Source organism: Aotus nancymaae, unplaced genomic scaffold (assembly GCF_030222135.1).
Source record: "Aotus nancymaae isolate 86718 unplaced genomic scaffold, 86718_ANA_hifiasm-v0.15.2.pri h1tg000015l_0, whole genome shotgun sequence".
NCBI lineage: Eukaryota > Metazoa > Chordata > Mammalia > Primates > Aotidae > Aotus > Aotus nancymaae.
Genome location: NW_026988426.1, coordinates 8,551,525 through 8,576,990, shown reverse-complemented (window position 1 = coordinate 8,576,990; position 25,466 = coordinate 8,551,525). Strand labels below are relative to the sequence as shown.

The 25,466-nt window shown below is 38.1% G+C and overlaps 1 protein-coding gene across 10 annotated transcripts in view; it reads left to right on the top strand.

Annotated features, from left to right (window-relative positions):
* Nucleotides 1-25,466, top strand: part of EBF1 (EBF transcription factor 1) — a 410,966-nt gene that overhangs the window by 325,611 nt on the left and 59,889 nt on the right. For all 10 annotated transcript variants that reach the window (XM_012461041.3, XM_012461037.3, XM_012461040.3 and 7 more), the window contains exon 10: nucleotides 2,084-2,210. In XM_012461041.3, coding sequence (XP_012316464.1) covers nucleotides 2,084-2,210 — 127 coding nt within the window. The remainder of the gene's footprint in view (nucleotides 1-2,083; nucleotides 2,211-25,466) is intronic.

The window sequence follows — 25,466 nt, the reverse complement described above, 5'->3', positions numbered from 1 at the left end:
TGATTTACCAAGGGTAAGTTAAATTATATTCACTTTGCTTATTTTAAAAGCATACCATGCATTTTGGAAGAATTAACAATATGAACAGAACTTTTTTTTTTTTTTGAGACGGAGTTTCGCTCTTGTTACCCAGGCTGGAGTGCAATGGCGCGATCTCGGCTCACCGCAACCTCCGCCTCCTGGGTTCAGGCAATTCTCCTGCCTCAGCCTCCTGAGTAGCTGGGATTACAGGCATGCGCCACCATGCCCAGCTAATTTTTTGTATTAGTAGAGACGGGGTTTCACCATGTTGACCAGGATGGTCTCGATCTCTTGACCTCGTGATCCACCCGCCTCGGCCTCCCAAAGTGCTGGGATTACAGGCTCGAGCCACTGCGCCTGGCCCAGAACTTTTTTTTTTATAATTTTAACTTTTAGTTTAGATTTAGGGGGTACATGTGCAGGTTCGTTATATGGGTATATTGATGCTCAGGTTTGAGATATGAATGACCCTGTCATCCAGGTAGTGAGCAATGTACAGATAGTTTTTCAATCTTCATTCCTTTCCTTCCCTCCCCACTCTAGAGTCCCCAGTGTCTATAGTTGCCATGTTTATGTCTGTGAGTACCCAGTGCTTAGCTCCTACTTATATGTGAGAACATGCGGTATTTGGTTTTCTGTTCCTGTGTAGAACACAATTTTAAGAAACGGTTTGCTTGTGTTTTGATGGGTAGAACCTTAACCACTGAAAACACTAAGCCATGGAGATGAACTCAGTCTTCAGGGGTTCCACATAAACATGGTCTTACTGAAATATCTTTTGTGCATCTTCAGCAAATAATCTAAGGCTCCATATATTCTGTGGAAGAGGATAAGGCATTTGTAATTGCTTAAGTTAACATGGTTTCTATGCAGATGACTTTTTCTTTGTTTCAAGAGGGATCATTTGATAGAAATTATTTGTGCTCTAGCAGTAGCAACTTTCTCAAATTATTTTCCTTAGGATTTAGTGTTAGAACGGTTTACTCAGTGGGGGGACCCATGGGCTGTATCCAGCCCCTCATGGTGTTATCTGTGATTCTCTGGGGAAAACACTTGAACTGGGCCGGGTTTGCACATTGAAATAAGAGCCATTTCTAAGTTATCCCCATGAGAACAGCACAAACATGTTAAACTCGTGTATACTGTATAAATTTTCCGCTGTATATAGTGGACTCAACACCACAAATGTTGAACTAACTGCATCTGAAAGGAGTCAGAGTAGACAATTGCAGAATCCCATAGAAAGAGAACATGTAGAATCCAGCACCATCAGAGGTCAACCAGTCAAATACCAGGGCTGGATTTTTCAAAGACACAGATAATGCCAGTTTTATGGCCATTAATAATATTTTAGTTATGTAAACAAAGATAAGAGTAATAAAAAATAAATTCTGCTTTGTGGTGTAATCTGATTGCCAACAGAGTTCAGAAATGAACTTTCTCATTGTGCACGTGGCATTGCATAATGGACCAGTGATCATTCTGCAACCTCCCCAGCCTTCCATTTCCCTTTTATGGAGAGTTCTGATTTCTGCCAGATCCATAAGCTATTCCAGGGAGGCAGATTCTTTGCTTTCCCCTTAAAGCTCTTTGATTGTGCCTCTGGTAGTTAATACACCAAATACGTGCACTCTGCAGCTAATCGGAGTGCCTTGGCCTACTGTTTCCCTACCTCTGTGTTTTCCACATATTGATGGGCTCAGCTCAAACACCAGGCCCATCAACTTCTGGAGAGGCATGGCAGAGCTCAGCTCTGATTTGGGTGTCTGCTTCAGAGATTTTCCAAAGGATATCCTGTAGTAGATAAATCATTTCATTAGGCCAGGTTCCCTGTTCAAACCAGGAAGCAGAAGGCCTGCCATGTAGGAAAATGCAGATAATGTTGTTATGGCTGTACTCACAGCATTTGTAAATATTGTCGTCAGTGTCTTTCATGCAGGTTCCGTCAAGATTGGATTTAAATGTAGACAAGTTAATTATGTGTTTTAAAGCTTTGTTTATGGAGAGCTGTGAAGTTTTAAATATTGCAATGACAATTTTCCCCTCCAAATGTCTCTTCCAGTTGATCACTCCTCATGCCATCCGTGTGCAGACCCCTCCTCGGCACATCCCTGGTGTTGTGGAAGTCACACTGTCCTACAAATCGAAGCAGTTCTGCAAAGGAACACCAGGCAGATTCATTTACACAGGTAAGAACCGCTGCAGATGGTGAGCACAGAACTGCCTTGGTCTTGTGTGGTCTTTTCCATTATCTGTTACGTATAAAAGCATATATTTTATTTTAAAATCTAATTAAAGTCTGCTTGCTTTCTTCGTTTTACCATATGTATGACCAAACGTGGTGCTTTTATTATTGTATTATTATTAAGAATTCATCTAGGTTTCCATGCTGAATGGCAGGATCTGTTGAAATAACTGGTTGGATACTTAAAGATGCGACATGAAAAATGAGAGAAGAGGAAGGAGGTGTAGATAATCTTGAGTTTCTGGATGTTAAGCCACCTTGTTAGGGTTCGTTTGCTTTATGGAGTAGGGTTGTGCTTTCATGAACAGTACGTCTTTCCTCTAACCTGTTCACAGCATTCGTATTACATACAATTGGAAGTTTTTATATTTAATTTTGGGTTGGTGCCTTCTTTCCAAGTATGCTGCATTTTTGTCCTCCCCAAACAGTCTTGGCACATGGATCTGCCTTGTGACAAGAAGCTAGGGTTCCAGAGTGAATGTGAATTCCCTCCTATCAGATGGAGAGAACCAGGCAGCATCTCTGTGGAATTACATCAAGCACAGAGGCTGAGTGCCCAATGTGGACTCTAAGAGATCTCTAGATAGTGATGTGCAAACCAAACACCCAGGGATCTTTTACAATTCACATTCTGCTATAGCAGGTCTAGGCAGAACCTGCGATTTTGTGTTGCTTAAGAGCTCCCAGGTGAGGCTGATGCTGCTGGCAAAGAACCACACTTGGAGTGCAGTTCTGGGCCCTCTGCTTAGTGTCAGTCATCCCTGGGTAATGGTAGCTGTCTCCATGAACTGGTCTCCTTTTCCATTCAATAAGAGACCGCAAGGCCAGAATAAGTACAAAGCGGAAGTTGCTTTCACACAAAGAGATAACAGCAGTGAAGGGATAACTGTTAACAAATCACAATTATAACCATACAATTAAATGGACAAATTTTATTTTTCTGTGACATTTTACTTCAGAGTATCTTTCCCTTGTATTTCAATATTAGGAGTAAAACCAAACATACTTCTTAGTCACCCATTTTCTCTCTCACTCTTGAAATTATAAAAACAATTAATGCGTCCTGACCCTTGGAAATGCCTCCCAGCCCTTTAAACAAAATGCAGGTTTGGTGCCTGCCTGACGATTAGTTTTAGTTAATTGAAAATTATAGGATTGACCCAAGAGGAAAATTTTGTTTGCACTCCAATCACTTTTACAAATTAAGGAAAATTACCACAATTTTGTTTAGCTAAGGTTTCACACTGAGTTCAAGAAATTAGCTCAGCCATCCCAACAAAGTCAGCACTTTGTTAGTGAGCACTTGAAAAAATAATAGTCTATCTGGAGGTTTGTGGTGTATACAAACGAAGCATAGAGAAAGCTATGATGCTTTATAGAAGTAGGCCAAGTGTTTTTAATTAGGCTCATTGGTTCAGCGTAAGTTTTGAAGAACAATCAAACTAGCAGATTAGCTGTTTCTTTTAAAGCTAGGATTTCTTGCCATTCATTTTTCCCATGAGAACTTCCACATAGCAGAGTGTGTGTGTGTGTGTGTGTGTGTGTGTGTGTGTGTGTTTTACAAGTCTCATTATGGGGCTGCAGGAAAAGGACCAATTGAAACTTGTGATACTGTAACATTCCCCAGCATCATTCCAATGGATGGGAGTTTTTCACAATGTTACTCACTGAACTCAGTGTTCTGGAACATATTTCAAAACCACAGAGGCCAAATGTTTTCTCTGAGAAGTTTGGACTCTGTTTTTGGCCAAAAACATTTAGGCCTCGCTGGCTGCTTATTTACTCAGCTATTAAGAACAAGAAAAGGAGAAGAAAAAGAAGTAAAGGCTTGTGTGGTGGGAGGTACAGGAGGCAATCAGGCATGGTTTCCGCTTTGGTGACAACGTCCCTGCCCATTAATGGTTCCATTTTGTGGTCAGGTCTCATTTAGAAGAAATTATTTTTAATCAGTCTTCAACAAAATATCCCCTTGAGCCACCTGGCCATAAAAGTTAGAAAAAAAATCGCCCTCATTAAATTACTTAAGTTCTCAAAAGAAAAGAGCTAGGGATCCATCATTATTTGGAGTTTTTTAACCATTCAAAAAATTGCCATCAATTTTAGAAATCAGATCTTGGAAAATCTATATCACATTGGAATTGATAAAAGATAAAATGTCAGATTTTCAAGGCTAGAAAAGTAGTTAAGGATAAGAGCAGTAAGTTGGTGCATATGCACGTGTGTACATCTGTGGGAAATTTAAGGTATGAAAAAATGCTTCTGGTGATCTGGCCTCAAACTGTGGGCAGCAGAAAAGAATCCTTGGTTTTTTTTTTAAGTATTCTAGGAGAGAGTCTAACCTCTCCCCATATTGGAAAAATAAAAATCTGAAGAAATTGGCACAACGATTTCCCCTCTGGTATAGTTACTTGGCTGTTAACAGTTATTGTGACATCACTTCATTTCTAATGAAAGGGAATCTGTATTCATTGGTGACCTATGCACGGACCTTTTGATCATTAGCATTAAATGCCTCCACCATGCATTGCTTGTTCATGGCTGGGGCTACTCTCCGTGATTTACTCAGTTTACCTCTGCTGTCACCACTTACCAGTAAGGGTATAGAGATGGCTCATAAAACCTCTCTGTTCTTTGTATCCAAACAACTGCTCAGATCATTGTAAATTTATAGCACCCCCCCCGTCCACCCACAGAAGTTCACACTTCATTTTCTTTAACATCCATAGTATTTCAAGATGTGAGACTTAGTTTTCTGGATTGGGTGAGCTAGCCCTCTTATTTGTTAGTGAAATATCTCTTGGAATTGTTCCCTTTAAAAATATTGAGCTGAAAAGTAATACCCCAAACTAAGGCCTTACTGCTGTTTTTAAAGTATGCAAGAGAGAGTTTGCGTTTGTAGATGTGAATGTCTCTAGAAGTCCATAATCATGAAAAAGAAGAAAAGAGGCAGGAACAGCATGGCCTAATCTATACTGATAAAGGTAGACCTTTTGGGGAGGGAAGAATCTGACCAAGCACAGATTGCCTGCAAGCTGACTCGACTTGTAACAGTGGTAAGCATATGTCTCTCCTTCATTGGTTCTTGAGACCAGAAACACACAAGTAATCCATAGCTGCCAATGTGCCAATGCCCTTGTGTCTGTCCAGTCAGTGTCACAGGCTCTGGAAAGTGAATCCTGACTGGATTAAAAGCAGAAAAGCCAAATAGCACTTTCTAGATCTTATTTTATTGTGTCCAATTATTCTTATATAAATGTAGGGCAAGGCTGACTTTAATTTTCAATACATGTTTTCTAAGAGAAGGAAATAAAAATGCTATCTAATCACAGGATTGATTTCAAAGCCCTATCATTGTTTCTGGTCAGTCAGTCCAATGGGAATTAAATCTACCATAACCTCACTGCCATGTAAGGGCTCTTCCTAATAGTTTTATTATTCTCACAGCTTGTTTTCTTGCAGTTGTTACATTTAAGGGACTTGGATCTTTTAGAATTGTGATCTCTCCTGCTAAGCCCTAAGTAGCCTTGGAAGCTAACAAAAGACTCTTAGGCACCTTTAGCGGCTTCCTCAAAGTTTTTGTAGTTGGTTTTCCTGATACGAAGTGACCAACTCCAAATTCATGTTTTGCCTTCATTCTAGTTATTTTTCCTTCAGAGAGGTCTCTGAATCTTGGGGAACATATGACTGGAAGAATGGGCCACCAGGACAAGGTTTGACCAGCCTAGGGGTACCCTGAGAGCTGCATACCACCTGATACCCCAAAAGTTGGTGAAAACCCTGATGAATGACCATCTAACAGCTCACATGACTGGTTAAGTCACTTATCAGATCCTTTCTACTGCTAAATTTTCCAATTCCAAACATTTTTCACCCAACTTCCTGTTCTCGTGGAAGGACTAACCCACATTCCTGTGTATTAGCCTGTGAACTAACTTTGAAATGAGAATTCTTCATGGAAATACTTCCTGTTTGTACCTTGTACCCAAATAACTTGGCATCCCTTGCCAACACATAACACGTTGCTTTGCACGTCGGAGGGGCTGTTTTGTCTGCATATGCTCTGTGGAACTTGACAACTTTTATCATGACTTTTAAGGTTTCCTTTTTTTCTCACCATCCTTCTTATTTTTTTCTTCCTCTCTTATCTCTCCTATCTCCGTTTCTCCTTCCTCTCTCTTTACTCCCCCATCCTTTCTTCCCTCACCCCTAAGGGGATAGTACGGCATACCAATTGAGTGCATGGGTTCAAGATGATGGATATAATGGATTAAACTCTCAGATCTACCACTTACTAGAGAGGATATCCTTGGAACATCATAAGATGGCTCTAAACCAAGTCACCTTATCTTTATAAGGAAATAATAATAATACCTTGCTGGGGTTGTTTTTAGGATCAGGGAAACATATGTAAAGTTTTGGGATCCGGGAACTATACTTAGCATGAGGCTAGATGCTAGTAGTTTCCATTAATAAATGGTGGCCATTATTATTATTTGTTTGTTTGTTTCTGAGTCCCTACTATGGAATAACTATTTTCCATGTATTGTTTATCATCCTCGTCATCTTCCTAGAAATCTAAGAAATGTCTTTTGGGATTTTTAGTAACACTACTATGGACATCAGTTTAAAGAAACAAGTAACACCTGTCAACCACAAATAGAAGGAGCAAAGTGTAAATAAGGTAGCAAGAAAAAGAAATTGATAAGTGTGAATATAATAATTTGCTTAAAACAAATATTTTCTCAGAAATGTGTCACACAACTAATATTTTAATCAGATGCTCCTAATTTGTAAAGTTCTCTGATGTTAATTTTGTTAGGGAACAACACATGCTTGTTCTTTTATTTCCATCTCAGCTCCAGGCAACAGGGGTACAGCCTATCACCAACTCTCTTCAAAACTATTTAGGTTATAATCAGCTTCAACTCCCTGTTCAAGAGTTTTCACCAGAAAGCTCTGTTTCTCATTCTTGGAAACCTCCTTTACAAAATGAAGGCTGCCACTTTGGGCTTGAACAAAGTCATCAGTTATAGGGGAGACGTGGAGAATTTGTACCTAATGGATCTCTTGTACTTTAGCCTTTTCTAACATAAATTCTTTGTCATGGCAAGCTTTTGAAAAGCCACTTTCATGTCATTACCCTGCAGAGAAACTTTCCCTCTTTGCTCATTGTATGTAAGATGTAGCCCAAGTCCCGATGCTTGGCTCACTGTGCTTTGGGCCTTGAGCTTATGATGCTCCAGTCAAACCAGTTTCCTTTTTGTGCCTTCAGTTCACTTTAGCTACTTTGGACATGGTTGATTCACCTGAAGGATCCAGTTCACATTCTTACAGTGGTATAGTGGACAGAGCCCTGGGTTGAGAGCAGTAAGGCTTGCATTGTAGCCCAGCTTTGCTACTCAGTGGCTGTGAGACCTAGGACAAGTGGCTTATGTGCTCCACACTCCAGTCTCTTCACTGTGAAATGAGTCAGTTGGACTAACTGACTTTGATGCTCCCCGTAACTCATCTTGATTGACTGGGAGAGTCTCTGTCCTTGGATCTCTTTTGTCCCCTGTGCTAAGACAACCCCATTCATCATTCACTTCCTTTTGCCCTTAGCTCTCTTGTTCTGTTCTTAGGTAGAGAAATCATAAAAAGTCTACAGGATTCATGAAGAAAAAGAAAGTCTTCCTCAATCTTACATTATTTTATATACTATGTTGAAGTGAGTTGGCTCAGCGTTTTACTTGCAATAGGTGCTAATAATTGATGGACATATTGCCCAGGATCAATGGGTCTTCATTGATTTTTGTGCTCTGGAAGACATGGAATGTAAATAAGAGCTGTTAATTAAGAATCTATCCCTTTTTACTTGAAGTTTTATATGCATAGAACATAGTAGTTTTTTCTTTAAAGGAAAAAAATGAGATTTGGCTTATATTAGAAATATTTTTCAATTTCTTATCTGTAAAATGGAGCTATTTTAATAGTACCTTCATCTAAGGAGTAAATGGGTTAATGTATGCAATGCAATCCTGAGAGTACCTGGTCTAGCATGAGTGCTCCCCAAAAGTAAGCGATAAAAGCAGATAGCGGGGATATTTTTTTTGAAAATCCAAAGAATTAGTCATTAGAGTATGTACTTTGATGTTATGTGTGTGTCAGCTATGATTAAAGACATTGTTTCTTTCTGGGCATTAGAATAGTAATAAAAAGACCTGTGTACTATTCTGATTTTGCCACTTCCTTTTGTTACCTCATTCATTCATCTCACAAATGTTTATGGATTGCCTGTTCTATTCTAGGCAATGTTCTAAACCAGTTTTAGGCCAAGCCCTAAAACAGTGTTGAGCAAAACCAGACACAATCCCTGTTTTCACTATTTTAAAGACTAAGAGGAAAAATGGATGTTCATAAGTTCATTATTTTAAACCTGGCATGCGTCTGGAAAGACAGAAACAGTGTTTTTGATCAGCACATAATAAAGGAGCTCTGACCAGTCAGTTAGAGATATTTCTCTACAGGAAAAAATGCCCCAGCTGAGGTTTGAAGGATGACAAAGAGCTAACCCAACAATCAGTGAAAAGAAGGAGTAGCATGGAGTTGGGGAATGAGCCTTCCAGGAGAGGGAGCAAATGAGAAGGCCCTGGGTGGGAGGAAACATGGTACCTTGAAAGGCTGTAAGAATTGCAGTGAGCCTGGGTAACAGTGTGAGACTCAGTCTCAAAAACAAACAAAAAAAATTCATTTTGGCCAGGTGTAGTGGCTCACGCCTGTAGTCCCAGCACTTTGGGAGGCCAAGGCAGGCCAATCACCTGAGGTCAGAAGTTTGAGTCCAGCCTGACCAACATGGAGAAACCCCGTCTCTACTAAAAATACCAAATTAGCCAGGTGTGGTGGGCATGCCTGTAATCCCAGCTACTCGGGAGGCTGAGGCAGGAGAATTGCTTGAACCCAGGAGGCGGAGGTTGTGGTGTGCAGAGATTGTGCCATTGCACTCCAGTCTAGGCAAAATGAGCAAAACTCCATCTCAAAAAAAAAAAAAAAAAGAAAAAAAAAAGGAATTCCAATGAGGCTGAAAAATAAAGAAGGAGGAGGAGAATGGTGAGAGAGAAGGCTGTGAGAAGTAGGCAGGGATAAATATATGCAAAACCTCGTAAGCCATGGGGAGGAGTTTGGTTGTTAAGAACAATGGACAGTTTCGAAGTGTCTGAAATGGCAAGTGGACATGATCAGATTTACATTTTGGGAACAAACTAATTCTGACGTCAAGAAGCACAGGAGACCAGAATAGATCTTGGAAGACCTCTTAGGAGGTCATTGCTGTAGTCTGGGAAAGAGATTTGGTGACTTTGGTTTGGGTGGTAATCAGTTGAGATGGAACGGAGTGAGAGGAATCAAGAAGAATTTAAGAGGAAAAGTGGAAAGGACTGTGAGATGGGTTAGATGTGGGGATGAGGGAGACAGAGGCCTTAAAGTTGCTTGGTTTCTGTCTTCCTCAACCTAAGGGATGGTGGGGCCATCACTTTTCTGTACATCCCAAGGGGCTTGGAGTATCAATGAAACATTAAAATGTTTTGCACAGTGTAATATTCTATACATATGTTAATTGTTATAAAGACAAGCCTAAGCAAACTCAGGAAGAATTGGAGGAAGGAAGGCAAGAATGTGTTTTCTTTTTTGTCAGATTGTTTTCACTTAGGATTCAGCCAAAAGAGGGCTGGGTAATGAATACTTGACTAGCAGCTCTGCCTTAGCAGTGTCCTAATTGGAATAGACCCAACAAGAACGAAAAATTCACAGGCTGCTCCTGTCCACATGTCTTAAATATTACTCCAAATGGACCGTTTACACACAAAGAAAAGAATTCAAGGCAGAGGGAGTGTTTATTCTTTTTGCTTTTGTGATACAAAGGGTAGGTCCCAAGCCTCTCCTCCTCCCTCAAAGGAAGTTTTTTATTTCCCCACAAAATATGATTTTTTTTCCTGATCAGATGTTTGCTGATGTGATCGGTGATTCTGAAACTGCTGGCATTCACACAGTTAGATGCTGTTGGTGCCAAAATGGGAAGAACAACAACAAAAGTCACTCAAAGTAACCATTGTACTTCCGTGACAGCTATAAAATGGGAGCCGTTTCTGCAAAGAATAAAACTGGTCTGAAGGAAGCATATCATTTTGCATATTTTACGTATATACTTTCCAAGAAATATGACCTTTATTTCCTATTTGGAGTGGAGTGTAATCAGGACTTGAGTAGCTAGTATAACAGGATCATTAAAAGGGATATTTTCACTGACATTAGAGGTCTAAATGGCCACGAGACCTTATATACAACCTTGGCTTTTTCCTGTCTACCCAGAGTTAATAAGTGATAAGGCCAGGAGAGAGATAAATCACAGAAATCCCTGTCCAAAGAAAACATATTGACTACGGCCAAGCAAATAACAGACCATAACCAACGGTCCCATTCATCATTCATGTAATAGGGATATAAAGTATTTCCTACCAATGAAACCGTATAGAAGGAAGAGGCAGATAAGCTCTCCCAATCTAAGGCATGAGATTTGGTTATTAAGGAACATGAACTATTTGTCACATGGCTTTAATCTTTAAGATGTGTTGCCATTTCTAAACTATAAATTTCTGGTAAGGGATTAGAAAGCTATTAACAATAAAGGTAGGAACCGAGCCGTGTATGTATTCTTGCCAATGTAATGCAACACTGTAAAGTTTTGAACCTCTAATCTTTTTAGTATGAAATAACATGATTTGGTTTTCAAAGCCAATAAACTATTTGGAGGTATTCAAGGTTTTATTTTGTTTTGTTTTTTGAAACCAAGCCTCATGATAAATGAACCCTTCAGCTTTTGACTGTGTATCTTGAGACTTTCTCTAATATTGTGGAATAGGAGGAGGAAGCGGAACTCTAAATTTCTTTTCCTCTTTTCCTAAGATATATTCCAAATGTTTGATGGGGATTATTTGTTTTAATTGTCTGTGTTTGCAGTGATGTAGATGCCAGTCCTGTTCATTGCTAAAGTTAACCAAGAGACGTGCACCCACTAGAGCATTCACTTTTGTTTTTCATTCTTTATTGCAAAGTTATAGATACTGATTTCAGATACTTTAGGAAGCACCAATAAAACATAATTAAAATAACCTGGAAATTGCCCACATTCCTAGTAGTTTCTTCTAACATAAACGCTCAATCAGTGTGAGCTATTACTGTTATTTAATGATATATATTTTGTAGTATTTTTCCTATGCTTATATCTGATTTATCACTATAATCAAGTTATATCTTACATCATATCATTTATGTTTTTTCATTTGAAAATACATAAACATCAGGGAGTTATGAATTTAAAACAATTTTTAGTCATTGATAATCATCTTATGCCCCAGTGGTACCTTATGATGAGATATATCCTTATCTTCATGTTAAAGCATAGCCACCTGGAATTTGGGTTCTCCTTTCATTTTCTTTCTGAAAACCCCACAGCACAGGGTCAGTAGTCCTACACTTAGATTATTTGGGGTCAGGATCTGAAATTTATCAGCCATCCCCAACCGAGTGGGTGTGTGTTGCTCCAAGGACCCAACGTCCTGAGAACTTGGGACCAGCTCCCAAAAGCATTTAGCTGTACAGTGCGGCACTGTTTCTGTTTTCAAGCTGAACAATCTCCAGGGTAAATGAATTCCATAATCATGCTCCCCTGCTTCCTGGGACCCACCACGTGGTGTGCTTTCCATAAGTTAAAATGGAACTCATCCTAAACCCTTAAGATATTTGAAACATAATCAAATACAAAATTGTAACAGAGTACATAAACGTAGGTCCCTCTCTGATGCTCTGCAGGCTTGTAACATTCATTTCCTGCTAGAGCTTTGAACTTCTCCTTTCTCTCCCTGCTCTTCTGGTTTTCCACTTCAGCGGGCTTTTGACATTTGTTAACTTTTCTCTCCTGTTCTCTCCTGTTCCACACCTTTTTTCCACACTGATTCTATCTTTTCTCTCAGTCTTCTTCTTCTCTACAATTACTAAATGTAAAGCAGTTGCCCCCACTCCCAACCCCTGCACCACCCTTGAGAATCTGTGCAAGACAAGCTCTATTATTAACCCATTTTTAAGACCAAAAATCAGATGAGTGACTTCACGGGTTATTTTAGTAAGTGGAGGAGCCAGGACTTGGACTATGATGAAGGATATCAGAAGCTGTACTAAGTAAGCCTCCTGGCATACTAGGTTAATTTGTGGAATTACCTGATTCCCTAAAATTAGGTTGTTGGTGATGAGAGGGTTGGGGTTTTTTCTAGGACATGTGAATTCTGACAGGAACTGGAGCCTTAAATATTTTAACCAAATTATATAATTGTGAACATAATGCATACTTATATGGAAGATTTTTAAAATACAGAAAAGTATGAAATAATGATTATCCATTATTTCATCCCTCAGGGATAATCACTGTTAATGTTTTTGAGTACTTTCTTCTAATATGGAAATGATATAGAAAGAAGAGGCGAATAAGCTCACACAATCTAAGGCATGAGATTTGGTTATTAAGGGACATGTACTATTTGTCACATGGCTTTAATCTTTAAGATGTGTTGCCATTTCTAAACTATAAATTTCTGATAAGGGATTAGAAAGCTATTAACAATAAAGGTAGGAACTGAGCCGTGTATGTATTCTTGCCAATGTAATGCAATACTGTAAAGTTTTGAACCTCTAATCTTTTTAGGATAATATAACATGATTTGGTTTTCAAAGCCAATAAACTGGAAGTATTCAAGGGTATTCAAAGAAGGTACTAAAAAATACTCCTGTATTTTTATCACTGAGTCACAATAGGTTTATATAGTTTTGCATCTGCTTTGTTGTTTTTATTATACACTAAACATTTCCTATGTTAGTTCACATTTTCCCTGAATGCATTTTAGTGGGTGTCTAATAGTCCATTTGATGGCTGCACCATAATTTGCTTCGTTATTCCTCTATCATTGGACAGCCATATCTTTTCTTGTTTCAGAATTTTTAACATCATCTATGCTGAAATACAGTGTGATTCTCAATGTAAAGTTTCTGTTTTTTTCTAGCGAAATTTTAAGCTTTTAGGCCAAGTTAACCATATACATGTTTATAGATACTAATACATTATCAAATGTCTACTTAGAATATTTAACATATAAATTTTGTTACTTGTATATATCTAATATCACATACATAATTTACAACATTTACAAATATAACTTCTGCATTTTTGGGTTTCCACCTATAATGAAACTTTTTCTAGTCATTTTTTCCATCAGTTTTTTTTTTTTAATCAAAGCCAGACCATTTTTCTTCCATCATAGTCTCTTCTAAGTTGTTTGCAATATACCTGTTTTTAAATCTATGCATGATGCTTTCACTGGAAATTTTTTTCTAAGCTGTAAATAACCATTAGCAATATTTTAAAAACCTATATTTAAAATGCTTGTTTTGAGGAATATTTGTAATGATAAGAGGTTAATCTCCTTAAAAAGCTACTAAGTTTATATTAATTTTTTACTCCTTTTTGTCGTGACTGACTTCTGTACCTCTGTAAGCATTCCCAAACCACCATTGATTATGATTATTTCATGCCCCTACCAATTTAAAGTAACATAATTGAGAAAGCATCTTGCCATAGGAGAGACTTAAAAAGACTCAAATATTTAATGAGATAACTTTTTTGGAGGGCAGGGGATCTGCTCATATATATTTCAGCACGTTGATATTGCTTTCCTGTTGCTGGGTCCTGAGCCCTGTGCAATCCTTGGTACAAGTTGAATTATCTGTACCACGTAGTATTTTTGACTTGAATAAAGTATGTTCATCCTTTTTCATGGACCTCATATTATTCAAGGTACTGAAAGTGCAGGTGGAAACCATCCCATTAATATCAGGCCTGAGATTTTCTGCAGTATCTCTCGATGATGAGAGGTAGACAGAAACTGGCACTCCCTAAATCGTGAGCAGAAACAACAGGAGAAGAGCAGACTTCCCCTCATACCCACTGCTCTTCGATCTGGCACATGTAATTGTTCATCTTTTTCCTGTTAACATCAACTGTGGTTAACTTCTTTACATCATGGGTGGAAGGCCTGACTTGCTAGGCAGAGCCACCTGGGATCAGCCTCGGTGGTTAGCTGCAGGAAGCACCAACTCCCAGTCAATACGGAGTTCATTTAGATCTTTGTTTAATGCTAAAAATATACCTACATTTAAATATCTGCACAGAATATGGCCTTCCCAGTCATTCTACACACGTTCATCATTTCCTTTTAGTTTAAACTGATTTTTTAAATAGTCAATGAAGCCAGATGACTCTTTGAGCTTGTAGGGAGGTTTAGATGAAGGCATACTTCTGAATTACCTGTTTTCAGCAACTTTGTAATTCTCATAATTCTCCATTTTTTTAAGACTAGAAAAAATGAAACATTTGTATTGGTTAGCTCAGAAGACATAGAGGATTATCTAAAGGCTTAGGAATTTTCCTTAATAAAATTACTAGCATCAAAGCAAAAAATTTGTTGTGATTTATTGGAATGTTCTATATCAGGAGTCAAAGTACAGGCCTGGCTACTGACACTATGTGTCTCCTCTTTATCTTAATGTTCGTAGAAATAAGTAAATTTGCTTAAATGCATTTTTATAGTTGATCAAACCTTTCTCATTCATCAGTTCTTTTTTGTTCTTTATGAGGAAAGACAGGTATTTTTAGCCCCATTTTCAGGTGTAAAAATGAGGTGTAGAAAGAGGTGAAGTGGTTCATTTATGGTCGTTTAAGTCATCTAGTAATGGATCTGATATCAGATCTGTATTCCTCCAACTAGTTGATTATACCTTTCAATATCTTAGATTTTTACACCTACCAAATGGACTTACCCCAGTTTTACCCCACTTTTTAGTTTTCTATGAACATAATTCACTAATTAGACTGGGGGCTTCTAGAACCTCAGGCTGCCTCCTCAGCATTGACACTTTGAGTACATGTAGCTCTTTTATTTTAGTGACAGCACTATCACCAGCTGGTACAATCTGAATTATTTTTTTGCTTCCTCATGTGTAGCCTGTGTCTCTCTCTAGTATGTAAGCTTCCTGAAGGCAGTGTCCTTGCCTGTCTTTCTCAACCAGTGTTCACAGTTCCCAGCATGGAGTGAGACACAGTAAATATTAGTCAAATCAATGCATAGAAAAATGTGTGAAGGAATGACTGACAAATGTGACCACAAATATATGGATTGTGAGTCTTCAAGATAATCAAGTTGCCCAAGTTGCTGACATCTTTATAGATGGTGAAAACAAGGCATACAGAGTTCTAAAGACTTGGCTAAAGTCCCTCAGTTAGTAGTAGATATTCACATCAGATTACTTTTCTTTCACCTATCAGTCAAGAGCTTGTCTCCACACTATGTGTATTTTCTTTAGACTCACCAAGTTATAAAGAAACTGGATGACCATAGATCTCTAGAATCATGACATATCTCAGTTTGAATCCTGGCCCAAATTCTTGCTAGTTTCTTAACCACTCTGAGACTTCATTTTCTCATCTGCAAAGTGGGAATGAGAATATATCACAGGACTTCTGTGAGGATTTGACAAATATAAAAAGCTTAGTACAGTGCATGACATAGAGTAAGTGCCTGATTAACAGTGGAACTTATCAAAAGAGCACCCAAGAGAACAGACGCCTATAATTCTGAGTTTTAGAGATGGGAAGGTCCTCAGAGATAGCCTGAACGAATCCTAACATTTTGTAGAGGAGGCAACTGAGGCTCAGATAAGGGAAAGGTCTTTCCCAAACCAACACAGTATTAATTTGCTACAAAACCAGAGCAGATCACATATAGATGGATTTACTAATTATTTTGTGAATAGATTATCAAATAGGCAAATATATGAAAACAAAATTTTTGAATGTACATGAAAATCAATCAACAAACATCACCATGGTCATTTGATAAACTCTCTTTAATTCTTTGCGTTCATGAATCTTTGAGTAAATTCTAAAGGAAAGGGTGAGGTGGTGTAGAAACTTAATTCATTGGGGCTTCCAATATGTGATATATTTACAAAAAGGGTGTCATGGACGTCATTATTCTGATCTGTTTACATGCGTTTCTGTCTGTTGACAAAAAAGAAGGAAGTTTTCTTGATCTCTGAGTAAATCAAAGCCCCACAGAAAAGCCAAGTGCCATTTTCACCATGGGTGAAGTGGAGTTATGCAATTTAAGGGCATTTCCTTTGTCTCATCTTTTTGTGGGAGCCCATTGTAAGAGCAGGGCATGTCAGACACCAGCACATTGTTCGAAGACCACATTGGAACTGGTGGATCATATTCCCTGGGTCCATTTGGAGAGAGACTTGGTGGGGTCCACCCAAATATACTGTTCCCTGCTCTACTCTTGTAATCTTATGCCCAGTGGAGACTTGGTGAAATGCCCTCTTGGCCACAAAATGTCTGTAGATCCTCCTTTGTGCTTCAGTCCCCTAGTGGTCCTTGAGGAGATAAGATATAAAAGCTCTTATTCGGTGATCTTCTGCTTAGTGGGTTTAGAGGCAAATCATCAAGAGCCAATGAGAGAGAAATACTTGCAAGATGGTGGTCATCAAGGATAAGAATAAAACCTGCCTGAGAAGAGATTTATGCTGTTTGCCTGGCTCAGCAAAGTGTGTTGGTTACTGTTAGATGCCCAACAGGCAGGTTGACTGGCTGAATGAGTGCAGAAAATGTTGTTAGGATTGTAGGATTGTACTGCAGTTAGGGGTGAGGAGGGTGTCATTCAATGTATCAGTGGCATATCCCAATTCGTAAAAAAAGTCAAGATTGTATTTTATAAGGGATTTCTGCTCTAAACCTTATTTGGGGCTTGTGTTAGAATTCAAATAAAAGATTTTGTTTTCAGGTTTCCTAAAATGGCACTCAATGATTGGTGAAAAGCCAAAAGGGGGCAGTTGTCCATTGATGCCAAAGGCAATGAATAGAGTAAAAAGTAAAATATATCTATTCCACTTTTCCAACTGCAGCTAATTAAGGGTAGCTCATTTAAAAACAGATCTAATTTAATTTGCTAATATAAATATTCAATTAAAGTTGTTCCCACTGCTTGCTTCTCAGAATGCTTCTTCATACATTTATATATAATGCATTTGTGGTGTGAACCCTTCTAAGGATCCAGGTGGTAATAGAAAAGTGCTTTTGGGACTTCATAATTGCCCAAATTAAATAATACATATGTAAATGGAGATTGGGGTGTAAATTGTGCACTGCAATGCTATAAGGAATTAAGCCCCTATATCCTGCTATCTTTCAGCCAATCAGAATAAAGTGCTCTCCATTTTATTCTATACTACTTAGAATAGTTTATTACATTATTAAGTACATGTTACAAGAAGCACATTGTTGTTTAAGACTCATTGATTTAAGTAGAACTATTCTTATAAAGTTCCATAGGCTTTTACATAAAAAGAGAAGAGCCCATATAAAATTATAAAACCTTAATGTAATAAAACAGCCTATAATATAATATTCTCCCATTTTCTAAAGAAATCACCAAAAATTTTTAATGAGTTTATTAGAACTACTGTTTGTGAATCCTGGGATGTCATGTCTAATTAGACTTAATGGATTTAAGTATTTCCTTAATGAAATCTCCAGCTTAACTCACCAGGATTATATTCCTTGTCCTCCTGCCCTTAAAATGATTTTACTTTATTTTTATTTGGGGTGGCATTAAAAAGAAATGAAAGACTATGATTCTGCCTCATTCTCAGATGGATATAGTGAAAAATACAGTGCTTATTATGAAGTTAATGTGAATTACCATGTAATTACCACTGGCTGCACTGTAATGATTATTTAGTTACCACTGAGCATTCTCTGCCAAATAACACACATTATTTCATAGGAAGCGTAGAATTAACTCAAGTCATCCCGGAACTTGGGGAGAGAGTATATTCCTGATCTCTTTCATTGAGTGTAGGCGCTGCTAATGGTAACATCTAAATAATCAAGCTTGGAGCAAACCGACAGCAGAACAGGATATGAGATTACATGATTTGATTTGCTGATGTTTTAAACACTTAGCAGGAGACAGCTATAGAAGCCAATTAAATCTCTCCAAGGTGCATAGAGTTATCTCCTTTGTGAGAAACAATTTAAGGGAATTGCATTGGCCCTTTAACTGGAGGGGAAAAAAAACATTAGGAATGAAATTTCAGATGCAAAGTGCTGATCAATCCTGTCTCCTTTTGTGTTTTTCAGCTTTGTGCTGTTTGGGCTGCTGCTATTTTAAAGGATTTGCACTTTTATTTTGCAAGCACAGGGTTATGTTAAACTTTCCTTTGGCTATTGATTATGACGTGCTTTAAACAAGGCATTGTGTCTAAAAGAGTAAAGCAAAAACAAAAACAAAAAACATGTCAGTACATTCTGTCCCTTTCAGATACTGCATCTTATTTAGTGTACCGGAATTCCCAGTTTAAAGTAATCACAAAATTTATGGAGAAACGGATAAAAAAGGTTGTAAAATATCGATTTGAGGAAAATAATAACACAACTCATCTATAATAAGAAGAAAAATGAAGCAATAATTCAGGGGGTATCGAGCGGCTTGCTGCTGGGAGTATTGATCCAGTCCTTTACAGTATAAGATCGCACCTGAGATTGCTCTGAAAGAAAGAACAGCATTCCTTCGCTCATTATTTCTTAGATACTATCGCCTTGTTACATGGGTCCTGCAGAGTTGGAATAGTTGCGGCTGGGAGAGTGGGACCTGCAATAATAATAATAAATAAATAAATAGCTCAGAAATCTATATTGCCTTAAAGCCACCGTGCCTGGTCTTAATAACACATTGGCTCTGGTTTTATAAGTTCTTCATTGCCTTATAGTAGCTAATGACAATTCCTATGTTGTGTGGTTCATTTGGGGACCAAACAGATCTTCATCTTATATAATGGGTTCTCTTCTTTGGAAGGAATTCCTGTCTTCACTGTTGTATTTCTTGTTAAGTCACTAAATTGAAAACAATACATTTATGCCACTTCGGGCAATGGAAAATACTGGCTTTTGCTTTAATGGGGCAGTGTTTTACATTGTAAGACAATTTTTGGACTCAGCAAGACTATCATGGTTCCTGAGCAAAATCTTTAAATAAATTTCGCCTGAAAGTTTGAAATTCAAATTCGTAAGTCATACATTTCTGATTTGTGATAATTGAATTTATTAATTCACCTATAATTTCTAAAGCCTTAAAGGACAAATCTACTTGGCAATGTACTATCACCACAGTGAGGCCTTAAAATGGCAGACTGTATTTCATTCCAGAAGTATTCTAGGTTCTTTTCAGACTTTAAGATGATCTTACAAGTAGCATTGAGGAAACGTGTATGTGGCTCTCACATTACTTTTTTTGGAAGGGAGGGTGCAATAATATTCAAATTCCAATTTAATTAAAATATTTTGAATTGCTATCATGTTCCAGGCATTTTCTGTTTTGTGACTCAGGAAGGTTCTTGCCCTCAAGACACCTATATTCCAGTGAGAGAAGGAAGGCACTACACAAGCTAAGGGGCAGATAAGATAATAATCAGATTGGCAAAAGTGTTAAGAAAGAAATAGGGAGGAGGATCTGGTACAGTGCAATGAGGGGAGCTAGAGGACTTCTTTAAACAGCCATGTGTACCTTAGAATTTATACAGTATACAGATGGATAGCACCGTAAGCCTTCACAGCATCACCCAGGTACACTTGCTTTTATTTCCAAGCATCTGTGGACTTTCCCCAGAGCTCATGCTACGCTATAGTTTGCCCAGAAGATTCACTCTCCCTGTCCCATCCCCCAGCCACTCTGTGATCATTATCTAGAAATATGAGCCATACCAGCTGACTATGTTCTCAGCAGATCAAGCTTCCTGAAATTTCAATAAGCATTGATTCATGTCATTGTAGCAGATCCTTGAAATTGTTGTTTCTGTAATATCTGTCTCTCCATTTCTGACTCTAAAAGAAAAAAATAGTTCCATGGAACAAGAGGCTTATGCCTGGTGTCAATAAAGGTGAATAGAGGGGGAAGGATGGAGAAGCAGAAAGAATAAGACATGTAACTATCAAGACTAACTCCCAAAATAGCTTTCAATAAACTGCAAAGCACACCCCTCCTTCTTTATCCACATAGTAAGATTGAAAGTCATCACTGAGTCTTAAACTGTGAATATTGAAATTGTGAGATGTATGGTACATTTAGTGGAGGCGTTGGTGAAGTGCACAAGTCATTTTAACTTTGTCTTTTAATTTTCAAGATTTATTGGTTCCAAGGGAAGAGAATATTTATAAGCATTTTACGTATTCACAAGACATGCAGTTGCCAAACAGTGCAAAGAATGAAAAGAAATCATCATTATGAAGCTGGATGATTCAGGAAATGTGGTGATAAATATGGGAGTGACAACATATTATCTCAGCCTTTTTTAGCTCCACATTTTTGAGTCATGATTAGCAAGTGCATCACTGCAGGGAGTATGCTAAGTCAGTTTGGAGCTAGAGGAATTTTAGTTTTAAAAGAATAACCACGCAATGTTTGGGAAGTACAAATACAATAAATGATGTGAAGTCATCTCAGCTTGAATAAATATATATTGTGTAATTTGCTCTGTCTTTTAATTTCTCATAATGAAAAAAAGTGGCAAGCAACAAGAAAGCAATTAATTGCAACAACAATTACTTAGCTTCTGTAGTGCCTAAATTAAAAAGAACGTTAAGATTACTTTTCTAATAGCTCATATGTTTTTTAAAAATATCATTGATGTTTTATAAAGGACAGGTGCATTTGAATTGTTCTAAAATACTAGTTTTTCCCTTCTGGGCAAACAAATTGTCAAAAATTAACTATTGGCCATTCAGCTGGTTGTTTCATAGTACAGTCTCAAATTTATGAAGATAAATGCCATATCCTAGCGAATCTATTATAATCCTCTGTTGCGTGCTTCTCTTAATTTGAGACAGGCTGATTATTGAAATACAAACTTGTGACTGTCACTGTGATTTTCTCATGTGTACAAGTCCTCTCTCATCAGCACAGAGCTTTGTATTCAGCAGTACCCAGTAGATGCTGAATAAATGAATGGATCAAGAGTCAGGACCTAGGCCTTGCACTCTGGCCATAGACAGGTTACTTTATCACTTAAACCTCCATTTCCTTACCTCAGTAATGGAGAAAACAAATAAGCCTATCTTCTTCACTAGTTTGTTGTGATGAAATAATACGAGTGAAGTACTTGGCACATTATAAATGGTGCACATGAAGAACTCAAAAAATGGTAGTTATTATTAAAGACTTAATAAAGTAGTTCTTAATCTGTGATGATCTGAGAGTTTACCTCTATTTGGTTTACAAGTGTATTTCTAATGCCTAGTACTATGCCTGGCCTAGAAGATGCTCAGAAAGTGTGTGCTGAACGAACAAAGCCCCTGATTCTTATTAACAAATAACAACAGCTACTGCTGCTAACACCCACAAAGCACTTTCTGCCACACACTGTTTTAAGCAGTCACCGTATTTTTAGACATTTAATCTTAAAAACAACACTACAAGACAAGTCCTATTATTATCTCTGTATTACAAATGAAGAAACTGAGTCATCGAGGTGCCCAGCATTTGCTCAAGGTCATGCGACTAGAAGGTGGCAGAGCCAGGAGTTTTACACAGGCAGACTGTCTTCAGAATCCAGGCTCTTGTGCATATAACATGATCTTCAGTATTCAGGCAAAAATGTAATGAAAATGCTGCACTGTGTCCTATTTATTAATTCAACAAATATTTATTAATCATCCTCAGTATGTTAGTTACTGGAGTTGCCAGGTATATAATGTGAAATATATAACATTATATAATGCATATAATCCCTGCCCTCATAGAAATTATAGTCTAACAGGTCTAATTTCCTCAAGTTTCAATTTATTCCATACTTTCCTCAGTGACTCTTGTAATAAGAGATGGTTAAAGTCTAACTTTATGCCACAGAAGGGAGACTGTAAACATTGCAGAAAGGAGAGTGCAGGGGTAAGCCTACGAGGGAGACAGGGTGGTATTGTGCTGATCATTATAGGTGACCAGCATACAGCCTGCCTTTCTGTTAGAGAATATAGGATGTGTGCATGTACCACATACCTTTTGAAGCCCTGGATGCCACTGAAGCACTTTTTCACTCTCAAATTTTGTAAGCAGATGTGTGGCCTTGCCGTCTATACCACCACACTGACATCTGCATCGAGACTGAGCAAAGCGTTGCTCTAATTTAGCCACAAGGAGGCAAGCTCCTAGCTCAGCCTGTGAAGAGCGATGGGGTATTTAGAATGAGCCCACTTTGTCTTTTTTTTTTTTCTTTTTCAGCATGAAGGTCAGGAGTCATGTCTTTTTTTTTTTTTTTTTTTTTTTTTTAACAGAAAGGCCCCACTGACTTTGTCTTTTATGTTCAGTGCCTCAACTTCAAGGCTGCAGGAATTAGTGCCAATGTGTCCACATTTTAAATCTGTGGCAGAATGTCCTCAATCCATAGGCACATAAAAGCCATGGCATATGCATAAATTTCACACTGCTCTGCTAGTTTCTCCAGTTTGAATTTGCCCTCTTCATTATTTAGTTAATTCATTAGTTCATTCATTCATTCATTCATCTGTTTCTTTGTTAAATGTTTACTGGGGAATTTAACAAAGGCAGCTGCAAGGATAGAGTTTGCATGTTAGGCACCACAAGCACAATGACTGGCAGAGAGTTAAAGTCCTGTAATGGTTGCCAGATAACTGGATTGATGGATGAATAAAAAAGGAATTCAAAAACCCTTACATTTATACTTCAAGAGGTTATTTTTAGTCAGGAATGGATTCAAGTAAAATATTCTAAGTAATTTTTGAAGAATGAGTAAGTTACTCAATTTTAAAAAATAAAAGGGGCCAAAAAAAAAAAAAAGAAAAACTCAATCAAATTTGTCCCAACAGGGTTCAGTGATTTTATGAAACCGATCCATTGATCTAGAGTCTCCCAGTTTTGTCTGCCTCTTCCTGTGGTCACCAGTCAAGATGACTGATTATCCTGGGAAAGGCGCTATAGCCTATCTCATAAGCAGAAAAAAAAAAATCTCACACGTGGTCAGAAGGCAGCCCAAACACTTTATCTCCAGAGGCTGGGAAAGTTGAGCTGAGGTTGAGATTTGGCTGGGGGTAAAGAGCCTGCCAGAATGAGAGCCTGGGTCTGGGGGTGCTCAACCAAGATGCCAGTAGAACCCCCATCAAGAGCGCAACAGATTCAGCAAGTTAGCACTCAGGGCCAACTTGCTAATGTTTGCTGCTGAGCTCTCTAAGCTGCGAAAGTACCACTGACATTTTGGCCAAGTTAGGAAATTTTAGAAAGAGAGCCTTAAAAACAAAAATATCTGATTTCACACTTGGCTTTTTTCAGTAAGAAAACTACCAGGTGCTTCATCTACACTATTTCATTTGGAATCTTAGGTGATCTTTCACCAAACTATGTCTTGAATATTTGGGTACTAGTTTTCACTTCCACTGATAGGCCCTGTCCTAAACTCCCTCATGTGTCTTCACAGAGGTTCTCCCAAAACCCTCTCGTGGCAACCATTTACCATGAAGCTTCTCTCCTTCCAAGGGCATTGTACCAAGGCCCTTGCAGATCTCAGGCTTTGTTTTCTTTTTTTAAAATTCTGTGGGAGTTCTAAGTCCATCAAATGTCTCAAAATGCCTTCACAATCCCTGTCTTTCTTTTCACTTGTAGGCCTTCAGCTAGTTAATCCCAATAAAGATTTAGGAGCTTGAAAATCAAATGAACTTCCTAAAGTAGAAGTAAGTCTTCTGGTCTCTTGAATTTCATTCTTGGCCTTTTATTGAATGTCAACTATGTGCAAAGCGTGGTGCAAAGAACTAAGATAAAATAGGGGACAGGTGCAGAGCTAGTATGAACAGAGGGCAGGCTGTGCTGGCATATGATGCAAATCAAAGTGGCAAAATGCTCTGGTAGAAATCTAGGTAAATGACTAGGAAGAAGACAGCCCAACCTGGTGGTCCAGGGAACTAGAGAAGTGGGGAGGGATATGGCCAGGGGGCTCAGGGTAGGAAACATCACTTTGAATGTGTGTTTTCTACTTTTTCCTTAATTTCTGAGCTCCATCTTCTTAAAAATGGGCAATAGGCAGTCTTTATATGTGAAAAAAAACAATAAACATTAGTTTATAAGAAAAGTAGGTATTATAAGAAATTAGAAGAAAAACTCTACACCATCCATCATCTGTCCTCTTTTAATTTTACCTCTCAGCCATAATATGTTCTACAGTAGTCCAGGACCTTAGACAAATGATTGCCCAAACTCATTGTTGACATTGTCCCTCTCTGTCTTCTTAATTCCTTCCCTCCCCAACCTCTCATGAGAGATTTGAGGTTTCTTAGGGTGGTTTTGTTTTCTTTGTCATGCTATGGAAAATCCTGAGCACTCGCTTGAATTCAATTTTGAGTAAGAAAAAATTCCTTGCAATTATAATTGTTTGCATTGAATTGAGCAGAGTTTCCAGTGCTCATCCATTGTCATCTAAATACTTCTGTTTACAGAGAAATAAGGTGCTTATTACAATGAATCAAATATTTGGGAGTCCTTGTCAGGTCAGGATAGTGTTTTTGATCTGGTCAAAATATAGTATTTGCTAATACTTTTTCTAACTAGAAAAAAATCTAATCTGATATCATAGATTTGAAATCAAGGCTGGTGGGTGGCATAGGTTGAGGAGGCTTTTGTGGAAAAGATGTTGAAAGAATAAATGAATGAATGAAAAATACTCCAGCATGGATTTACGAGTAAACCATATCACTTGCTTCCCTCTCAGGATGGCTTTGTGTGGATTCTTAGAGTATTGAAGCTTTTCAGCATTTTGCTAGAAAATCCTTTCTTTCTATTGCAACATTGTGGCAATCAGACTGTACCGTCAGTTGAGCACTGGGGACCGAGATGTATGTGGATGCTGTGGTCAGCCAGGTCTGAGCTCAATGAAAAGTCATTGCCTGAGGGTTGCATAACTTGATTGCTGCAGGTAGGGAATGGCCTTTCACCAACACCAAAGATTTATTGACTTTTGGGTGGGAAAAGTCAGCTTTTATATTTCAAGAGAGTAAATCACCTCTTGTTTA